This window comes from Erythranthe guttata, chromosome 12 (genome assembly GCF_056151865.1).
Source record: "Erythranthe guttata isolate IM_541 chromosome 12, IM_541, whole genome shotgun sequence".
Classification (NCBI taxonomy): Eukaryota; Viridiplantae; Streptophyta; class Magnoliopsida; order Lamiales; family Phrymaceae; genus Erythranthe; species Erythranthe guttata.
This window is the reverse complement of record NC_142544.1, coordinates 12,376,562-12,398,859: the sequence shown is the minus strand read 5'-3', so window position 1 is coordinate 12,398,859 and position 22,298 is coordinate 12,376,562. Positions and strand designations below refer to the sequence as shown.

Here is a 22,298-nt window from a genome sequence, read left to right as displayed (position 1 = left end):
TTACTTCTCTCTATAACATGTATTTTATAATTGCTTTATATATTTCACCACACTTTGCACTGTTGGTCCTTGGAACTTATACTATTATAAACAAATTAGTAACTAATATTGACAAACTGCGTGCCGAAATAAAACATACGAAACCATTTGATATGTTACAAATGAATGATAACCGTAGATATGGAGCTTTCACACATATTCGAAGTGAAGCCTAAATTGAAGAGAAATATGATTTTGATGCACCCCACTTGTGCAATACGTTGCCAAATATATCGTAGAAATCAATATCAATATCAGTTTCGGTAATTTGCATCGTCATGAAGCCTTGCCCGTCGTAATAAAATCTCATCTCCTTTTCATTGATACTCGTCCGATCGTATCCACCCCTCCATGCCTTTGACCCTCCCCCACTTGTTAGAAATTGAAGACGACTGAAACAAAATAAAAATAATAAATAAATATATCGATTTTGTCGTGATTCATTCATATATATGAATTCTTACACTATTTTTATTTTAATTTTGTTTTTACTTATGAAAATATATATAAATATAGATAGTACTGAGTTACCTGTGATGACTGGAAATATGCTCTAAACAGTGATCATGCCCATTTATGTAAAGATCAACATCGTTTGCCTGCATTTTCATGGGATGTTTTAACATATCTTAATGCAAGCAATAAATATTTATTTTTCTTCAAATTTAATTAGATAATAAATTACCCGTGCCATGTTATTTGTCATGTAATTGAAAATAATTACCTCAAGAATCGGAAGAACCTTTTGCACAAGCTTCTTCGTGTTACCATGAATGCCGACGCTTTTAATCGTGTGGTGACCAACCACGATTTTCCATTTTGCCCGCGATTCTATCAACGCTGACTCCAAATCCTATAACATAATTACAAAATGAGGAACAAATTAAAATTAACTAGTTTTTCTCTATTTTTCTCTATAATATATTTATTTTTTTGTATTTAGACGCGCATATTAAAACTACATACGCGCAAGAGAGTCGAAAGATATTTGTCTCTAGGAAGGACGCCTCTCCAATCGTATACTTCATCTTCCGGATCCGTAAAGTATTTATCTTCGAAAGGCGTCGTGTCTATGAAAAAGAATTCTGCGATATCTGCATATAATGATAAACCAATGTATATATATACATATTATATATCTTGTAAATAAAGGGTAAATTACAAATACCCCCTGAGGTATGGTTAAATTACAAAAAACCCCCTCTTGTTTGGATAATTACATCTACCCCCCTCAACTATGATTTTTTCTTACCTTTATGGTGCCAAATTCAACATAGTCATCTAGATTCCGTGAAATTTGCTCTAGTTTGTACTCTTTGTGTAAAAAATATAGTTTTCGATGCACCACAAACTGATATATACAAGCTAAAAATCACATATTATGGTCATCTTGCTTCATAATGTAGAGTTTGAATGGGATAAAACGGGTACAGAAGTGATAATATTCCATATAATCTCGAAGATTCCACTAAATTTGATGAGTTGAGGGGGGTGGTTGTAATTATCCAAACAAGAGGGGTGTTTTTATAATTTGGTCATACCTCAGGGGGGTGTTTGTAATTTACCCTGTAAATAAATAATGAAAAATAATGTAATATATAAAAGTAGATTGTCACAAACCTGTATTGAGGATAAAAGATTTCATGCAAAACCATTTGCTATCCTTTGCTTTGAGAATGGGACTCAATTGTGCTATGGCGTTACCTCTATAGTCATGGTTCCCTAACACTGGTAAATTATACAAAAATATATTATATATACCACAAAGCTTTTTACATTGTATTCTTAATATATATAAATAAATATTAATTAATTGAAATATTTAATGATAATACTTCATATTTTTTTTTTTTTTGAGATGATAATACTTAGAATTTGTGATCAACTTATTTTGCTAGCTAGGGAGTAAATTAGAAGAGAAGTACTAACCAGTGTACCATTTCTTGAGCAAGCTGGGAGCTGTATAGATATTAGTAAATGACTCGTCAAATGCTGGATCATTTTCATCTGTCAATCCACTCGGATAAAAGTTATCCCCCGTTGATATAATGAAATCGACGTCTTTCTTCTCTGCCGTTATACCCATCTGCCCCGATAGATTTATAAATACGTTACGTTACGCGCAGTTATATATTTACTATACAATGCAAAAACAAATTTGATCCCAATATTTTATTGCCTGCTGCATTAAGAATGAATGAAGTAATTACTTTTTAAGAGCATCTCTAACCTTCGAGATTTTGAATATATATAATCTTGAGAGTTAAAGTATAGTAATTTTACCGGGAGCGATATCGATAAAATTCAATTGTGATTTTTCACATCTTATTTTTTATATATCAAGTCTCTTTTGTGCATTAATTTTTCATTGACAACAGTATGACGAAATAGATACATTAAAAATGAAAAATTACTTTATTTTTCAAGTAAAATATATTTATGTTATGTAACTATTTAATTAAATAATTTTATTTTTACTTATAAGATTATTTTGCAACTATATTAATTGTAATACAATATTCTAAATAAACATTTCTAATTTTTTTAACCCCGCTAATATATTAATAGTAATAAAGTACTTAATTGTTGCTCAATAAGTATATTTTATTATTGTGTTATAAGAATATTCATTTCTTTAATGTATCTTATAATTATCTTAACTTATATTATTTTTGAATAATTGTTATGCTAGAGTATTCGAACATTTAACCACCACTTATATACTAAAAAGTAGAAATTTTTAACTCCAATGGAGTTATTAAATGAGAGTATCATTTTCATAATTCATCTCATGTGATTTCAATATACTTGTTGAAAATTAAGTTATCAAACGTAACCACTAAAACATCCAATCACATTTATTCGACTACATTTTAGTAGTTGATTAATATACCTGACAGAAGAGAAAAACAATTTTTTAAAAAATAAAAACAAAGGAAAATTAAATTAATAAGAAAAGGAAAGTAAAATAAAATGAGAATGAGACCGGCGAGAAGAAAATAGTGAAGGATAATTTTGGAATTAAAAATTAAAGGAGCATTTTTTAATAAAAATATAAATGAACTATTCTAATGTTTGAGGTATTTATTTCATCTATGAGCCTCAATTAATTTACTATATTGAGTAAATATTCTCTACATCGTGTTAGTTATTTAATCTTTTATCCCTTGAGCGTGTCTTCGCTATTATTGTTTATTTGTAATTTCATCCATTCGTTTAGACACGTCATCATATATATCTGCTACTGTCATTTTATTCGTGGAAGAAAAGCATGTGCATCTTTCTACATTAATGGCCCACAATATATACATACCCAATTGGAATCACATCATATAGTAAAATTATTATTATTCCCATCAACAAAGCTGCTGGCCCCACCACCATATTCCCCGGTCTCACATTAATTTATTCTCTCATTGGAGTTCCACTAATAATTAATCCAATTTTACTGTTTAATTTCATACCATAAATAAAAAATAATTTTTATTTTGAAACCAAGCAAGACCTTAATTAAGTTCCAATTACTTGAAATATACATGCGAATTTGCTTAGGAATTATTGTTACTTTCAAAGAAAGGGTGCGGTGGCCACAATATGTCAATAACTATCAAATAAGCTACTTTAATTCAAAGTTAGGTAGTTAAGAGCCAAGGACAAGAAAATGTTGTAAAACTATACAATACTATTTGTAATTTGTTGCACACACCACACTTTATACGTACCTTACGTTACTTGTACCTAATTAATTCTAAAATTTATCTGAAATTTGTTGCATAATTGAAAGGTACGTTACTTCAACAAAAAATTATTTGTTCTTTATTTTCTGTTTTTGATAAAGGAACCTGCAGCCAATTATATAAGGCCTCGTTTGGTTGTCAAGATACGATTAAATTGTTTAATTAATGAAACTCAATTATTTCACTGAAGTTCGCAACGTCCAACAAAAAAAACACACTTGAAGGCAAGATAAACCATGATTATATAATTTTGGCAGGTCAACCGGGCAATTTATTGGGATACAAAATATCAAATTAAGTCTAATTATTTAGTTAATCTTGACTTATCTAGGCAACGAAAAAGGCCCTAAGTGCATTGGATAAACCAATACTCTTGTATAATAAGTTGCAAACCATACGAGACACGTATACCACACTATGTTAAACATGTGTAAAAAGCTCGATCTAGCGAAAGTTAGCAAGGAGATTTGAACATGTGTCAATTGACACATACTCACTTGCTCAAATCGGTAGATCATCCATTATGGTACTATCCAAGTTTATATGTAATTGCAAGTTCACTTGTCAAAAAATAAATCTGAATTTTTTAATTATTAAAAAAAAAACACTGTTCTCTCGTTAGTTACCGAGTTGAGTAGTTATGCAATATAAACAAATAATATTTATACCTCTAGAAGTTAGATTTTTCTATATATAAAACATGTAGGAATAATTTATTTTGTGTAACCATATCTCTCTCACACTCGCAAACACCAATATATAAAATAATGAAAACGTAGATACTATATTATATAGCTACATTAAAATAATAATAAAGAAAAAGCCAACAGATTAAAAAAGACGAAATTATAAAACAAAGAAATCACATTAAAAAAAAAACATTTGGATATGATTTAGTACGTGGTGTGTACCTGGTAAGCAAGCTGAGACTGGTTGTACATTCCTTTCCTTCCCCAATCTCCGATCACCAATACACTCATCGACCCGTCGGCTTTCGTCGCCGGATGTACAAACCGTTGAAGCTCGCCGTTCGCCGCCACCATTATCTCAACAAATATTATGATCATCAGAACCATCAACTGCGAATTGCTACCCATTTTTACACACACACACACACACACACTTTTTACATATATATATACACACACACACAACTGTACAGTTTTATTGTGTACAGGCACTATATATCTGTCAGTTATGTGTTTGTGTGGAGGAGGGGTATATATAGCTGTTTATTGTATATGTATTATATTTGGTCCGGATGAGGATAAAAATAAACAAGCAGATAGCTAGCTGGCGAAAATAATTATAATTAATTAAATAGCAAAGATCATCTCATTTGGACTATATATATGTAACTAATTAATATATATTATATATTTGTGAGGAGTTTGAAACTGGACAATAGAGTAATGGGGTAGCGAGTTGCGACAAGCAATCAATTATTCACAAAACATATGAGGTGGTGGTGATTTGGACAACCATTATACGTAACCAACTGCTTTGCAAGGGTGGCCTAGCGGTTGGAGCAAGAGAGCTTGGGTCAATTGACTCAAGTTCGAATCCCCTTGCCAACGGTCGCTAGGTCGAGCTTGTCACACATGGTTAGCCTAGTGTGGTTTACATCTCTCGTATGGTTTGCAAGCTATTATACGAGAGTGTAGGTTTACCCAGTGCACCTATATGGTTGGCTGCGGGTTCCTGCATTATCAAAAAAAAAAAAAAAAAAAAAAAAACTGCTTTGCCGGGCCCACCTGGATAGGTGTTCACACATTATTGGATAACAGTGGGTCCCATTCCTTATCTCCCTTGCTTAATGATTCCATACTTTAAATTTTTTTTTTTCTTTTTATTATAATTTTTAATTTACTTTACGTGCCTAACATAATATGTTTTAGTTACGTTGGTAATTTCATTATACAATATTGGTCACGTTTGCCTCATTGCTTAAGTTAATCAATGAAGGACACATTACAAATAAACTTATCAAAATATACTTATTCATAAATGGGTTTAGATAAAAAGTTCTTTTACAAAAACGTCAACCATGTGTGTAGAAGATTAAAATAGCCTCTCACATTTTAATATACTCAAACTTCATCATTTAATTTAATTTAATCTTGATTTGACCTCAAATTTCACAAATTATTCAATTTTGATCAAAACCTCAATTACTGTCGGCGACACTATAATTACTGTTAATGAAAGTACATTTACGGCCAACGTTTAGCGGCGGGTGTAAAAAAACCGGATACAAATTTTAGGAAAAAAAAACACTATAAAAAGTCAACGCCGGAAATCGGCGGCGGAAAAAGTAGACAAAAAAAATCAAAAAGTCAACGCCGAAAACCAACGGCAACAAATAATTTCAGAAAAAAAAAGGTCAATATTGAATTTTTATGGTCAGAATTGATTAAATTGAGGTTACAATTAAGAATTAAGTGTAAAGAGTTGGAGGTAATTTTGTCATATACATGAATTTTTTCTTTATATATAATACATATTAAAAAAATTAGCTTATTGGCCAAAAAAATATAACCATAAACCTAAAATAATAAAAATACTTGGTCAGAAGCCCATGTTTCCGTCAAATAAAATTGGTTTCCGAAAATAATGAAATTTGTCCTTGTATTCTTTTTACTTCCCTAATCCTTATAACTATTGTTTCAATCATACGGTACAAATCAATTAATATTAATTTATGATCACCACAATTAGAAGTAAAACTCTGCGATTCACATAGCTGGTACATTGATTGTATTTGATCTATACGTACATACATACACCCACCACCACAAAATCAAGATTCAACATTTCAACAGTTCAATTAAGACTCTGCCCCCACAAGGGTGGTACAATTATTGGAGGAGCTAATTGCACATAACCCCCTGTGTAATCTTGAATGGCCAAAAAAGTCCTTGTGTTATAAAAATTAGCAAATACCCCCCTATGTTTTGTTTGACAAAGAACTTCGCCCCTTTTTCTGAAATTAGCTGCTAAGTTATATGAAATTACTAAACTAACCCTGATAATATTTAATAATATTTCAATTTTAAATAAATAAAATGCATAAAATAAAATAATTAAAAAAAATGAAAAAAAAAAGAAAGAAAGAAGAACAAAAAATTTATCACGCACAGGGCAGTCAACTCATGGCATCATCTTGCTCCCCCAACCCTCCACCGCCGCACCACCACTGCCAACACACCCGCCGCCCCACTTCAAATAATTACTTCAAAACGTTTTTAATTCAAATCCACCATTAGAGAAACGGAGAAGGGACGGGCAATTCTTCCAATTCTCATCTGTCAATTCTTCAATGTGAAGTGCCTTCGTTTTCCGCTGGGTTTCGATGGAGAAAGCAATTTTTTTTTTGTTTTTCCTTCTTTTGCAAACGGGCTGGAATTCTGGAGAGAGGGTGGGGGGCTGGAATTTTTTGTCCCCTTTCTTTTTTAGCAAATGAGCAAGATCTGAAGTAGGAGAGGGAGAGGAAGCTGATTAGGTTTTAAGAAATTATGAAAATTGCAATTTGGTCCTATTCAATTTGGAGAGAGGGCTTTTTTGAAATTATTAGGGACGGAATCGAAAATTCTAAAAACTTCATTTCAGGCATGTGAAAAATCCGGGATAAATTTGTAATTTTCGAAAATGATGAGTTAGGGGTATTTTGGTCTTTTTAGGTCAAAAATCAGACTCCCAGTCGCACAAACCGCGAGTGTATCACACATTGAGCTCGGAGGGTCCTTTTTGGCTTTGACTAATTTTCACAGGGGGTTATGTGCTAATTTTTTTAACACGGGTGTTTTTTCGGCAATTCGAGATTATACAGGGGTGGTTTTTGCAAAAACCCATTATTGGAGCATATATATATAAAAGTATGGTGTCGTTTCTTTGTTTCTTTCTTTTACATATTGTCTATATTAAGTGTAACTTTAGAGTTTTAAGATAACTAATTGTTTCTCTTTATTGATTTTGCCTCGTATCATTGATCGTTCAAGGTCATTAACTTGTTCCGCTAATTTATCTTTTGTTCAAGGTTTGTAAGAAGCAATTTAGGGTCTTTCCATTAATAACGTAACGAGGTTATCTGTTACCTTTCTTTAATATGTGTGAGTTTATCTTATTTTAAAACGAAGGAAGTACTTTTAAATGACCAATTCATTAAACATAGTTAGGTTAATGTGATTTATATTTTTCTTGTGTTTTATGGGTTATTGCTAAGGGTGTTCATTCGATAAAACTGTACCGAACCATACCATAATGCGGTAAACCGAAATTTTGGTAATTCAAAAATTTGTACCGTTAACCGTAACGAACTATTCGATTTGGTACGGTCTTTTTACCAAATTAATTCGGGTTTTCGGTTCGGTATGGTAAAATCAAAAATACATTTTCTTATTTTTGGGAAAGGTAAAAAAAAATATTTAAACTAATTGAAAGTTATTATTAATTGAAAATGATTATTAATAGCGGCTAATTTATAAATAATGGAAAAAAATTATCAATCCATAAGTATTTCATAATTGTTATAACCTTAAAGGATTTAAAAAAAAAGTAAAATAAAAAAAGTTTGGTATTCGGTACGGTATGGTATACGGGCATCAATACCGTATACCGTACTGAATAGCGGAATTATAAACACAATTATTGAATACCAAACTGAATTTTCGGTCCGTTATCTGGTATGTGTCGAATTTTTTGGTTCGATCGGTTTACCGATCGAATGAACACCCCTAGTTATTGCAGAAGGATAGAGTTTAGCCTGTAGTAATTACATTACTACAGGTTCTTTTGTCAATCGAATAAAGAAATAAAGAAAATTTAATCAAACTCTCACAGAACATATCTAGAGATTATTCAAAATACTTAAACCAGCAAAAAGGATTAGAGATTAATCAGAACTCGAGCATGTATTGTGAAAATAAATATCGATAGATAAATTGTACAATAAAATGATATTTAAGTAACAAAATGAATTAACAAGATCAAAAAATTCTTTTCACAAGACCAAAATATCATTAAATATCACTACATAAAAATTATTTTCACAAGATCAAATATCTACCGTAAAGTTACCATTAAATAGAAATACTAAAATTATGTTCCATTAAATAAAATAAAGAGTAAAAAGCAGTTTGCCCCCTAAACTAATGGTCGTTTTGCACTTTGCCCCCTAAACAAAAAAAATTTGCACGTTTTTACCTGAACTCCTTAGTTTGTTGCAGGGTGCCTCCTAAACCGAGTTTTCCGGCAATTTTAGACGGAAAGTTAAACAGGTGCATTGCACATGAAATTTGTAGGGGTAAATTCATAAATTCACTTCCATTTTATATATATTAAATTTAAATTTAAAAAATAAATTAAAAAAAAAAAAAAAAACATCTGCAACATCTTCATCCCTCACCCACCCACCATCCGTGATTTACCTATCCATCTCCAAAGCTCGATCCCATCGATACCGGCTTTACGACAACTATCTCTCCTCCGATCCCGACTACAACTTGTCATAATCTCTTACCTCCGCCTAATTATCTCCTCCATCTACCTCCACTGCATCCACCATACGACCTCCGATGTCCATTCTTTCTCCTGTCAAATCATAAATGTCATTCTCGATTCTTCCTTAAAGAGAGAAATTGAAATCTTCCTATTCTTCCTTAGTTGTTCCAGTGTCCCCATCACCAATTCTCTCAGCCTCTGCAATTCTTATCATTACCACGTACTTCGCCTCCTCATTAGCCTCGTCGCCGGCAAAAACAGAGTAGTTTCACAATGGGATGGTGGCGGTTGTGGGCTAGGGTTGTGGTCTAAGTTTATGGGCTGGGAATTTGGGGGTGGGTCAGGTAAATTGCAGCGGCAGAAGTGGTGGGAACTAGAGGCGGCAGCGGAGGAGAAAAAAGGGGGCAGTGGTGGGTCAGGTAAATGGACAAGAAAGAAGAAATAGAACAGAGCGTAAAAAGGGGGAAGAAGAAAAAAAAGGAAAAAAGAAAAAGGAAAAAAAGAAGAAATAGAACAGAGCAGAAAAAGGGGAGGAAGAAAAAAAGGTAAAGAAAGAAAAGGAAAAAAAGGAAAAAAAAGAAAAGGAAAAAAGGCATGTGGTGGGTTTTTTGTATTTTTTCCTTTATTATAAATGATTATTTTATATTTAATACATACATTTTAAGAATGGACAATTTTACCCTTGTAAATTGCACGTGCAACGCATATGATTTGTCATTCCGTTCAAAATTGCCGGAAAATGCAGTTCAGGGGGCACCGTGCAATGAATTAACTAGTTCAGGTAAAAACGTGCTAATTTTTTTTGTTTGGGGGGCAAAGTGCAAAACGACCATTAGTTTAGGGGGTAAACTGCTTTTTACTCTAAAATAAATCTATATAATATATAAATTGAAACCCTCATAGCTTAGAAATCCGACATTTGGCATCCATGTCATCGACACGTGTGAATCTACATGGCATCCTACTCATTTTACACATGTTATTATTTATTACTTTGATATCTTCCATTTTTATTTATCATCATTAATTGATGATTAGGCTAAACCTGCCAAAAATATTATCCAGATCATTAATTGGTATTTTAATATGGAAATAATATCTTATGTCATAACAATTTACCAAATATATTTAAAATATCTTCCATACTCCGTGGTATCAACTTTAATCATAATCAATTAATATCAATTAAAATATTTACGAAAATGCTATTTGCGGTCGCAAAATTGCTATTCGCGGTTTATAACAAAACCCCCCAAAACTTTTAATAATATCAAAAAAACCCCCCAAAACTGCAAATAGCAAAAAAAAAAAAAAATTCGAAAATTCAAAATCAAGCTTGAAGAAGGGTTGGGCTTCGATTTTTTGATGTAATTTCGACTATTTTATGTGTAACATGCATTGGGTAGGTCGATTACGGAACCAATTTCATGTTAAAAAGCCCTACAAATCAATTTGTAGGGCTTTTTTTTTTTGCAAAAAATGTTCGAACGCCCAAGATGGGCGCCCAAGGCGTGTACGAACGCCCGGAACGGGCATCCGTACACGCCTTGGGCGCCCATCTTGGGCGTTCGAACATTAAAAAAAATAAATAAATAAATAACTTTTTTTTTGCACTGGACGCCCAACTCGGGCGCCCAAATGCAGCTTGCACGCCCAACTTGGGCGTGCACCGCATGAATGGGCGCCCAAGTTGGGCGTTTACGCGTTTTAGGGGGTGTTTTTGGATTGTTTTGGAAAGTTTTGGGGTTTTAGTGTAATAAAGTGTTTTTTGAGGGGGTTTTGTTAAAAACCGCAAATAGCAATTTTCAAACCGCAAAAAGCAATTCCCAATATTTATCATATTAATTTAATATGTAAAATATTCAATTTTGATTTTCATAGAATGCTTAAATAATAATTGTCATTATTTCCGATTTATAGATTGCCGCCCATTATAGAATTTGATTTTTTTAACTATATTTTCGGATTAAAAATCCTACAATTTCAATTCAAATAAAATTGAAAAATTAACCCAAAATAAAATAAATTATCCGGATTTGTGTATTAAGTGGTGTCAATTATTTCTATAGATAATTTGAATCAAATCAATTTACATTGGTTTTAAATATTTAGTAACCTCTTCAATGCACATTTCCAAAATTACTAAACATTTAAAATATTTCCTTATAAAATGAAAGTCAATGAATATTTATGTATTAATACCTAATTTGGACGTTTGTAGATAACTGTGAATTATAATAATGAAATGAATGATTGATTTAAAATTAATTAACCTCATTTTTTCACAATGTTATTTATATCTTATATATTATAAATATCAAAATCAAATCTTTTTTATTACAATCAAATTTCCGAAAATTTATTTTCAGAATGAATATCACAGGAATTGATTATTTTGTCATTTAGTCATTATTCACTATGTGTAATTTAAATTAATTTCGTCAATTATCTTCTAAATATATGCCATTAAATCTCTCTTTCCTTCATAACATTTTTCTTTTACTTTTTTATTCTCCGAAAATTAGTATAAAAACCCTCCATCCTAACACATTCAATCACATTCATACTCTACACCCCACTTTTTGGAATCACACGAAAACACTATAGAGTCAACACAATTATTTTTTTAATATTTGTATTCAATTATGAAGATTTACGTTTATTTTTGTGTAATTATTATTTTAGTTCGTTCGATGCATATTGTTTTTTCTATATTATTTTTTCTCAAAATGTTCCGTTATAAATACCAATATAATTTTTTTTTTGGTTATAATAGGAGGAACATGTTGATCAAATTTATCAACAAAATTAAAGATTCCACATGCAATAGATGAGAGCGAGCGCACGACGCTTGCTATTAAATCTTCTTCTTTTGTTTTCTATTTTTTTTTTCTTACTCATTTAAGGGGACACTTTATTGTTACACTTTGTTCTTATCCATGGCTAGATTTGTTTGTGTTTTAGAATGGAGTGTTAGCACATGTTAATAAGGTAGAATACATTTCTAAATTGATATAAACATTTCAAAGGTATTTAGTTTTAATCAAATCGAGTGAGTTTTTTTGGTTTTTGAAAATATAGTCATTTTTTTTGTGGATTTTTCGAATATTTATTTTTATAAATTTATGTTTTAGATACATATTCAATATAATATGCTTCATGTTAACTACCGTAGTATGTTAGTTGGCAATAGTTTTGAAATTTAAAACTCATTGACCCACCCTTAAACATATAGTCTTTTGGCATTTTGCACCCCAAAAAAATATTTATTAGTATTTTTCACCCTCAAACCACAATATATCATCCACACTGCACACTATAATATTTTTTTTAAAATTTTATGAGGGAATGGTCATCTTTTTGGTGATTTTGTTTTTCGAGATACATTATACAAAATTAGAATATCATTTATTCTAATTAAGTACAACCTAATTTCGAGCAAAAAAGGCAAAAAAAAAAGGTCTCTTTAAATTATTTCAATTTTTATTTTCTCATGTGAAATATAAAAGAAATTCTCATAAACTTTTATTAGCAAATTATTCAATTGGTAGACCTTTCATTGCAATTGGTGAAAATATTTGATGGATTTTTATATATAAAAAAGCATAACTTTTACGTGATTTGGTTAGAAAATAGGTCACGGGAAACTAAGTATAATACCCTCGCTTCTCACCCATTACGTAGCATCCTTAATCGACACAATATTTTTTTACTTTCACGTGAAAATTCTTGCTGCACATGGTCATGTGTTTTTTTTTTCCTTCCGTAATTTATGTAACCATCGGAGTATGTTGTTTGTACAAAAAACATTTAGTTTGTTCAATGGATGTTTTTTTTTTTCGTCCTGCTTATGTTTTATTGTAATATTTCATTATATAATAAGATCTAATGTAACTTATGTTATATAATATCTAAAATTTGAATTCCATCCTCAATTGTTTGACATTTGGCAATTTCAATTGGTGACATGAATTCAATTTCATCTCATGTGACAAATTGATTGGTGAAAATAAATCATCAAAAAACATGTCACAATTTTCTAAAATTAAAGATAATTAAATATATTTAATTATTTTATCAATATATTTATATCCCATCATTTATAAATTGCTCTAAATATATCAATTTTCTTGGAAACTCTAAATAGATTTATTTTTAAATTTAATTTAATTTTAATAATAATTAATTTAATTTGAATTTAGTTAAATGCAATTTCAAATCTTCCCTTATTATAATTTCTTGATTGGTGGTGTTACAAAAGAAATTATTTGAATTCATAAACATAGATTTATATTAAAACAAATATTGCATAATAAATAATTTGATAAAATACACTTTACACGAACATGACTATACTACTGTATAATGCAAAAATTGGCACTATTTTTTTTGTCTGCTATGTGAACACTAACGTTTTCTGATATCCTTATAATATTTTAAATAATTTTAATGTCATTTTGATAATATAATTAAATATTAATTTCTAATATATTTAATATGTATTTTTTGATGCTTCGGCTACCACACATAAGGATTTTGATTTAAAGGTTGCGTGATTTAATAAAATATTTTTGATACAAAATAATAGATCATTGCAAAAAAAAAAAAATGATGCAAAAACAGAATTATGATTGTGATTGGTATTAGGATTATACTTAATATTCTTTGAATTAGTATTAGTATTAATATTAGGATTAGGATTCGAATTATAATTAGGATTCATATAGTATTAGAATTAATATTAAGATTAGGATAAGGATTAGAACTAGGATTAGAATTATGATTATGATTATGATTTATATTAGTATTAAAATTATAATTAAAATTATGCTTATGATTAATACTACAATTAGTGACATGTATGAGTATTAAGATTATGATTAGCATTAGGATTAAGATTATCATTAGAATTAAGATTGGAATTAGAATTATAATTAATATTAGCAGTACCATTACCATTAACATTATTAGTATTAAAATTATTAGGGTTATGGTTAGCATTATGATTAGTGTTAGGAATAGGAATAGGATTACAATTAGATCTATGATTAGTGTTATGAATAGGATTATGAATATGATAATGATTTGGATAATATTAGGATTATGATTAGTGTTAGGAATAGGATTAGGATTACAATTAGATTTATGATTAGTGTTATGATTATGATAATAATTTGGATAATATTAGGATTACACTTATAATTAGCATTAGCACAATGATTAGCATATCCAGATTATCATTAGCATTAAAATTGGTATTAGCATTAGTACATTAGCATTAATATTAACAATATTAACATATTAGTATTAGTAATAATATTAATATTAATATGAGTATTAGTATTAATATTAGTATTAGTAATAGTAATAGTATTAGCATTAGTATTAGTATTAGTATTAATATTAGTTCTAGTATTAGTATTAATATTTATATTAGTATTAATATCAATATTAACATCACTATCAATATCGGTATCAGAATCAGTATAAGTATTAGTATAGGTATCAGTATCAATATCAGTATCATTATTATCATTACCAATACCAGTATCATTATCAGTATTAGTATCAATATTAGTATGAGTAATAGTATGAGTATTAGTATGAGTATGAGTATCAATATTAGTATGAGTGTTAGTATGAGTGTCAGTATGCGTATCAGTATCAGTATTAATACTATATTAGTATTACTATTAATATGAATATTAATATTACTATGAATATCAGTATCAGTATCAGTACCAATATCAGTATTAATATGAGTATTATTATTATTATTATTATTACTATTATTATTATTATTATTATTATTATTATTATTATTATTATTATTATTATTATTATTATTATTATTATTATTATTATTATTATTATTATTATTATTATTATTATTATTATTATTATTATTATTATTATTATTATTATTATTATTATTATTATTATTATTATTATTATTATTATTATTATTATTATTATTATTATTATTATTATTATTATTATTATTATTATTATTATTATTATTATTATTATTATTATTATTATTATTATTATTATTATTATTATTATTATTATTATTATTATTATTATTATTATTATTATTATTATTATTATTATTATTATTATTATTATTATTATTATTATTATTATTATTATTATTATTATTATTATTATTATTATTATTATTATTATTATTATTATTATTATTATTATTATTATTATTATTATTATTATTATTATTATTATTATTATTATTATTATTATTATTATTATTATTATTATTATTATTATTATTATTATTATTATTATTATTATTATTATTATTATTATTATTATTATTATTATTATTATTATTATTATTATTATTATTATTATTATTATTATTATTATTATTATTATATTATTATTATTATTATTATTATTATTATTATTATTATTATTATTATTATTATTATTATTATTATTATTATTATGATTATTATTATTATTATTATTATTATTATTATTATTATTATCATTATTATTATCATTATTATTATTATTATTATTATTATTATTATTATTATTATTATTATTATTATTATTATTATTATTATTATTATTATTATTATTATTATTATTATTATTATTATTATTATTATTATTATTATTATTATTATTATTATTATTATTATTATTATTATTATTATTATTATTATTATTATTATTATTATTATTATTATTATTATTATTATTATTATTATTATTATTATTATTATTATTATTATTATTATTATTATTATTATTATTATTATTATTATTATTATTATTATTATTATTATTATTATTATTATTATTATTATTATTATTATTATTATTATTATTATTATTATTATTATTATTATTATTATTATTATTATTATTATTATTATTATTATTATTATTATTATTATTATTATTATTATTATTATTATTATTATTATTATTATTATTATTATTATTATTATTATTATTATTATTATTATTATTATTATTATTATTATTATTATTATTATTATTATTATTATTATTATTATTATTATTATTATTATTATTATTATTATTATTATTATTATTATTATTATTATTATTATTATTATTATTATTATTATTATTATTATTATTATTATTATTATTATTATTATTATTATTATTATTATTATTATTATTATTATTATGATTATTATTATTATTATTATTATTATTATGATTATTATTATTATTATTATTATCATTATTATTATTATTATTATTATTATTATTATTATTATTATTATTATTATTATTATTATTATTATTATTATTATTATTATTATTATTATTATTATTATTATTATTATTATTATTATTATTATTATTATTATTATTATTATTATTATTATTATTATTATTATTATTATTATTATTATTATTATTATTATTATTATTATTATTATTATTATTATTATTATTATTATTATTATTATTATTATTATTATTATGATTATTATTATTATTATTATTATTATTATTATTATTATTATTATTATTATTATTATTATTATTATTATTATTATTATTATTATCATTATTATTATCATTATTATTATTATTATTATTATTATTATTATTATTATTATTATTATTATTATTATTATTATTATTATTATTATTATTATTATTATTATTATTATTATTATTATTATTATTATTATTATTATTATTATTATTATTATTATTATTATTATTATTATTATTATTATTATTATTATTATTATTATTATTATTATTATTATTATTATTATTATTATTATTATTATTATTATTATTATTATTATTATTATTATTATTATTATTATTATTATTATTATTATTATTATTATTATTATTATTATTATTATTATTATTATTATTATTATTATTATTATTATTATTATTATTATTATTATTATTATTATTATTATTATTATTATTATTATTATTATTATTATTATTATTATTATTATTATTATTATTATTATTATTATTATTATTATTATTATTATTATTATTATTATTATTATTATTATTATTATTATTATTATTATTATTATTAGAACATAATATAATAATAATAATAATAACATACTAACATTCATTATAACATCATAACATAATAATAATAACATACAATGTCAATAGTAATACATTCATTCCAATAAAAAAAAAAACTAAATCAAACACTATTTAGAATATTTCACGCTTCACGTCGACTCCGCAACGCCTTTGGTAGACTACTCTGACCTCCCATATATTGGAAAATGATTATGCTTCCCGTATACTACTCTGACCTCCCATCTATCGTCCGACCGTAGCTTTCCGACAAAATTATTATTATTATTATTATTATTATTATTATTATTATTATTATTATTATTATTATTATTATTATTATTATTATTATTATTATTATTATTATTATTATTATTATTAGCATTAGTATCAGTATGAGTATGAGTATTAGTATTAACATTAATATTAATATCAGTATGAGTATTAGTACGAGTATTAGTACAAGTATCAATATTAATATTAGTATCACTACCAGTATCATATTAATATTATTATCAGTATCAGTAGCTTTATTAGTACCAATATCAGTATTAGTATTAGTATCAGTAACAATATTAAAATTAGTATTAGTAGTAGTATTTGTAGTAGTATTAGTATTAGTATTATTATTAGTATTAGTATTAGTATTAGTATTAATATTAGTATTAGTATTAGTATTAGTATTAGTATTAGTATTAGTATTAGTATTAGTATTAGTATTAGTATTAGTATTAGTATTAGTATTAGTATTAGTATTAGTATTAGTATTAGTATTAGTATTAGTATTAGTATTAGTATTCGTATTAGTATTAATATTAGTATTGATATTGGTATTGGTATTGGTATTGGTATTGGTATTGGTATTGGTATTGATATTGGTATTGGTATTGGTATTGGTATTGGTATTGGTATTGGTATTGGTATTGGTATTGGTATTAGTAATGGTATTGGTATTGGTATTAGTATTAGTATTAATATTAATATTCATATTAGTAATAGTAATAGTATTGATATTAGTATTCTGTTAGCATTAATATTAGCATTAGCATTAGCATATTATGATTAATATCAGTATGCATATTATTATTAGGGTTAGCATTATGATTATAATTAGTATTGATATTAGTATTATCATTATCATTAGAATTAGGATTAGGATTAACAGTACCATTAGCATATTAGGATTGGTATTAAGAATAGCGTTATCATTAGCATATTTCGATTTTTATTAGGATAATAATTAGGATCAATATTATTATTATTAGGATTATGATTAGAATTAGTATTAGAATTAAGATTAGTATTAACATTATGATTATAATTATGATCCGGATTGTGATTAGGATTATAGTTATAATTAGAATGGGTATTAGGATTATGATTAGGGTTAGGAGTAACATTAGCATATGATTAGCATTAGTATATTAGCTTTGGTCATGGTAATAGTAATGGTAGTGGTAATGGTAATGGTAGTGGTAATGGTAATGGTAATGATAATGGTTATGATAATGGTAATGATAATGATAATGATAATGGTAATGGTATTGATAATGACATTAGTACTATTGGTATTGATATTCATATTATTATTAGTATTAGTAGTAGTATTAGTATTATCATTAGCATTAGTATTATAACTATGATTAGAATAATGATTAGTATTATGATTAACATTAGCATTACAAATATAATTATGATTAGAATTTCAATTAGGAGTAGGATTAAGATTATTAGTAATGGTAATGGTAATAATAATTGTAATGGTATTGGTAATGGTATTGTTATTGATATTGATATTTCTATTGATATTGGTATTAATATTAATATTGGTATTGACATCGGTATTAGTATTGGTATTGATATTGGTATTAATATTGGTAGTGGTATTTGTGTTGATATTGGTATTGGTATTGATATTAGTATTGGTATTGATATTAGTATTAGTATTTTTATTGGTATTGATAATGGTACATGTAATGGCAATAGTAATGGTATTGATAATGGTAATAGTAATGGCAATAATAATGGCAATTTTAACGGCAATGGTAAGGGATATGGTAACTGTAATGGTAATGATAATGGTAATGTTAATGGTGTTTGTGTTGGTGTTGGTGCTGGTGCTGGTGTTGGTTTTGGTTTTGATTTTGGTATTGGTATTGGTATTGGTATTGGTATTGATATTGGTAGTAGTATTGTTATTGTTATTAGTATATTAATATTAGCATTAGTATTGACATTAGTATATTAAAGTTAGCATTATCATATGATATATGTAATAATATTATTAGTATTAGTATTAGTATGAGGATTATGTGTTATTTCTCTGCTACAACCGATGAAGACTACACTGGGTGATTTTTTTTACCTTGGATCCCACACCAATGTATGTGTTTGTATATTTGTGTGCATATGAATGATAAAGAGCTAGCCGGTGTATTTTATTGGGTGTAGCATAAAATAAATTGAGGATTATGATTAAGATTGATATTAATAAAACAGTACTGGAATTGAAATTCCCGATGACATGCAGATTCATGATTCTTTCGATTCGTTTTTTGGATCTTATAGAGTTTGTTTATCCAAATCTGGTGTGCAACCTGTTCAATTAAATAACCCCTATGTAAGATTTTTATGAAGTAGGGATCTGGCGATTCGACCAACGTTACAAACAATGTGGTACACCTGAAAACTTTTCATCATATATTAAGGTAACTACGTAAAATTGTATACATTATTAAATAACAACCTTTAATTTTTTATTACTTATATGTATGGTTATTCGTAATTTGTATTGTACTATGAACTTACTATCGATTCCACTCGAGATTTTTTATCAAGGTAAATTTAGTGTAAAATGATTTTATTTCATTAAACATTTATATTGTTGTTGTTTTGGTAATTGTTTGTTATTTCGTATGACAACTGTACAAAATATATAGGTTACTCGCACTGTATTAGATACATGCGTTAGGGTTGTTGTTATCAAACGCAATAACAATAATTGTTTCAAATTAAGAATTTGAATTAATTGGTCGTTATGGTTGTACAATTTTGGGACCAACGCTGTATTCACTCTTTGTATACGGTAAATAAACCTTTGATTTTTAATTTTTCCACTTATTTTGGCTTAATTGATCACTTATACTATACGAAATAGTTTTTTATTTAATAGTTTTCTACTGCTTTGTATTGCATATCAACCATTCATTTTATTATTTGGAGAAATTTTTTATTATCAAATATTTGTTAGAACTCAATGGAGGAAACTATTTATTAAAAAGTGTTCGATGATATCATGGATGCTGTTACAAATGACATAGGTGGACTGTTCTTTCTTTATGGGCATAAAGGAACACGAAAGACTTTCGTACAGAAAACTTTATCGGCTGTTATCCGTTCAAAAGGCGAAATAGTTATAAATGTTGCTTCCAGTGGTTTTGCTTCGGTTCGCTTCTACTTCCAGGTGGCATAACTGCTCATTCGAGATTTGTACTGCCAATAATTGTACATGACAGCTCCACATGCAACATCAAACAACAGAGCCCACAGGCAGAATTGTTGTCTAGAGCAAAGCTAATCATATGGGACGAGGCACCGATGATGCACAGGTACTGTTTCGAAGCAGTCGACAAAACAATGAAATCTATACTTGATTAAGATATGCCATTCGGAGGCAAGGTTGTAGTGCTTGGAGGGGACTTTCGGCAAATTCTGCCAGTTGTGTTGAAAGCGTTGAGACAAGACATTGTTCATGCTACAATCAATTCATCACCGTTGTTGATACAATGTAACGTTATGAAGTTGAACAAAGACATGAGACTTGAGTTGTCCTCCTCTTCCGCCAATGCAGATGAAATAAGAGAATTTGCGAAATGGATATTGAGAATCGGCAATGGCGATGGTGGCGAGGTAAATGACGGTGATGCCACATTTGAAATTCCCGATGACATGCTGATTCGGAATTCTTCAGATCCCTTTTTGGATCTTATAGAATTTGTCTATCCCGATCTGGTGACCAACGTTTTCATCCCGAGTATTTCGAAGGCAAAGCAATTCTTGCACCCACTAATGAAAGTGTCGGTTTTGTGAACGATCATTTTTTGTCGATCATAACTGGAGAGGAGATGGTCTATTTCAGCTCCGATAGTATGTGCAAGGAGGAGTTATTGTCGGATGTCAACACAGATATATACTCACCGGAGTTTCTCAACACCATATCATACTCCGAAATTCCACCGCATAAGTTGACATTGGAAAGAGGTATTCCCGTTATGCTCATCAGAAATATTAATCAGGCCAGAGGATTGTGCAATGGAACAAGGCTTCAGGTTATTAATATGGGAAAACACGTTTTCAACTGCAGGTTCCTATCCGGTAAACATATTGGTGATATGGTGCTCATTCCTAGAAGGACTTTGGTACCGTCCAACTCTACATTGCCTATTAAATTCCAGCAACGTCAGTTTCCGCTGATGGTATCATTCGCAATGACAATCAATAAAAGTCTAGGACAGACTCTTTCTCACGTGGGTCTGTATTTGCCGAGACCTGTTTTCAGTCACATGCAACTCTATGTCGCACTCTCTAGAGTTAAGAGTCGAAGTGGCATAAAGATTTTGTTTAACTCGGAATCTGGTGATAGGACCAATGCTTCAAATAATGTTGTATACAAGAAAGTTTTTCAGCGTATATGAAGGTCTTTCTATATACAAAAATTACAATATTCATTGACGACCTTTATATTCTATTATTTATATGTTTTGTTATTCCTCATTTGTAAGTTTATTTTAATTGTACTAGGAACTTGCTATGGACTCCGCTCACTATATATCATGAAGATAATTTTATTACAATGATTTTATGCCATTAAACAGTGATATTGATATTGTTTTGGTAACAATTTACATATTTTGTGTGACCATTGTACAACATATGCAA

At 26.8% G+C, this 22,298-nt stretch overlaps 3 protein-coding genes across 3 annotated transcripts; 2 read left to right on the top strand and 1 right to left on the bottom strand.

Annotated features, from left to right (window-relative positions):
• Window positions 1–69: 69 nt before the first annotated feature.
• On the bottom strand, window positions 70–5,235 carry LOC105954277 (purple acid phosphatase 3). The gene is made up of 7 exons (XM_012977951.2): window positions 4,688–5,235; window positions 1,969–2,125; window positions 1,660–1,767; window positions 1,006–1,133; window positions 764–892; window positions 571–638; window positions 70–431 (listed from the first exon to the last, which is right to left on the bottom strand). Exons 1-7 carry the CDS (start codon window positions 4,871–4,873, stop codon window positions 212–214), a joined length of 996 nt encoding a protein of 331 aa, XP_012833405.2. The 5' UTR covers window positions 4,874–5,235; the 3' UTR covers window positions 70–211.
• A 15,785-nt stretch (window positions 5,236–21,020) lies between these two features.
• On the top strand, window positions 21,021–21,449 carry LOC105963524 (uncharacterized). Its single transcript, XM_088827300.1, has one exon. It carries the CDS (start codon window positions 21,021–21,023, stop codon window positions 21,447–21,449), a length of 429 nt encoding a protein of 142 aa, XP_088683426.1.
• Window positions 21,450–21,484: 35 nt separating this feature from the next.
• LOC148766471 (uncharacterized) lies at window positions 21,485–22,054 on the top strand. Its single transcript, XM_088827299.1, has one exon. The coding sequence runs from the start codon at window positions 21,485–21,487 to the stop codon at window positions 22,052–22,054; it is 570 nt and encodes a 189-aa protein (XP_088683425.1).
• The last annotated feature ends 244 nt before the right edge of the window (window positions 22,055–22,298 follow it).

Excerpts from the sequence above, each read along its gene's own strand:
- LOC105954277 (XM_012977951.2), bottom strand. The coding sequence starts at position 4,873 with ATGGGTAGCAATTCGCAGTTGATGGTTCTGATGATCATAATATTTGTT. Across the intron at positions 639-763 it reads AGGTTCTTCCGATTCTTGAG|GCAAACGATGTTGATCTTTA; the intron begins GTAATTATTTTC and ends ATGAAAATGCAG. Across the intron at positions 432-570 it reads CATATTTCCAGTCATCACAG|TCGTCTTCAATTTCTAACAA; the intron begins GTAACTCAGTAC and ends ATTTTGTTTCAG.
- LOC148766471 (XM_088827299.1), top strand. The coding sequence starts at position 21,485 with ATGGTCTATTTCAGCTCCGATAGTATGTGCAAGGAGGAGTTATTGTCG.
- LOC105963524 (XM_088827300.1), top strand. The coding sequence starts at position 21,021 with ATGCCATTCGGAGGCAAGGTTGTAGTGCTTGGAGGGGACTTTCGGCAA.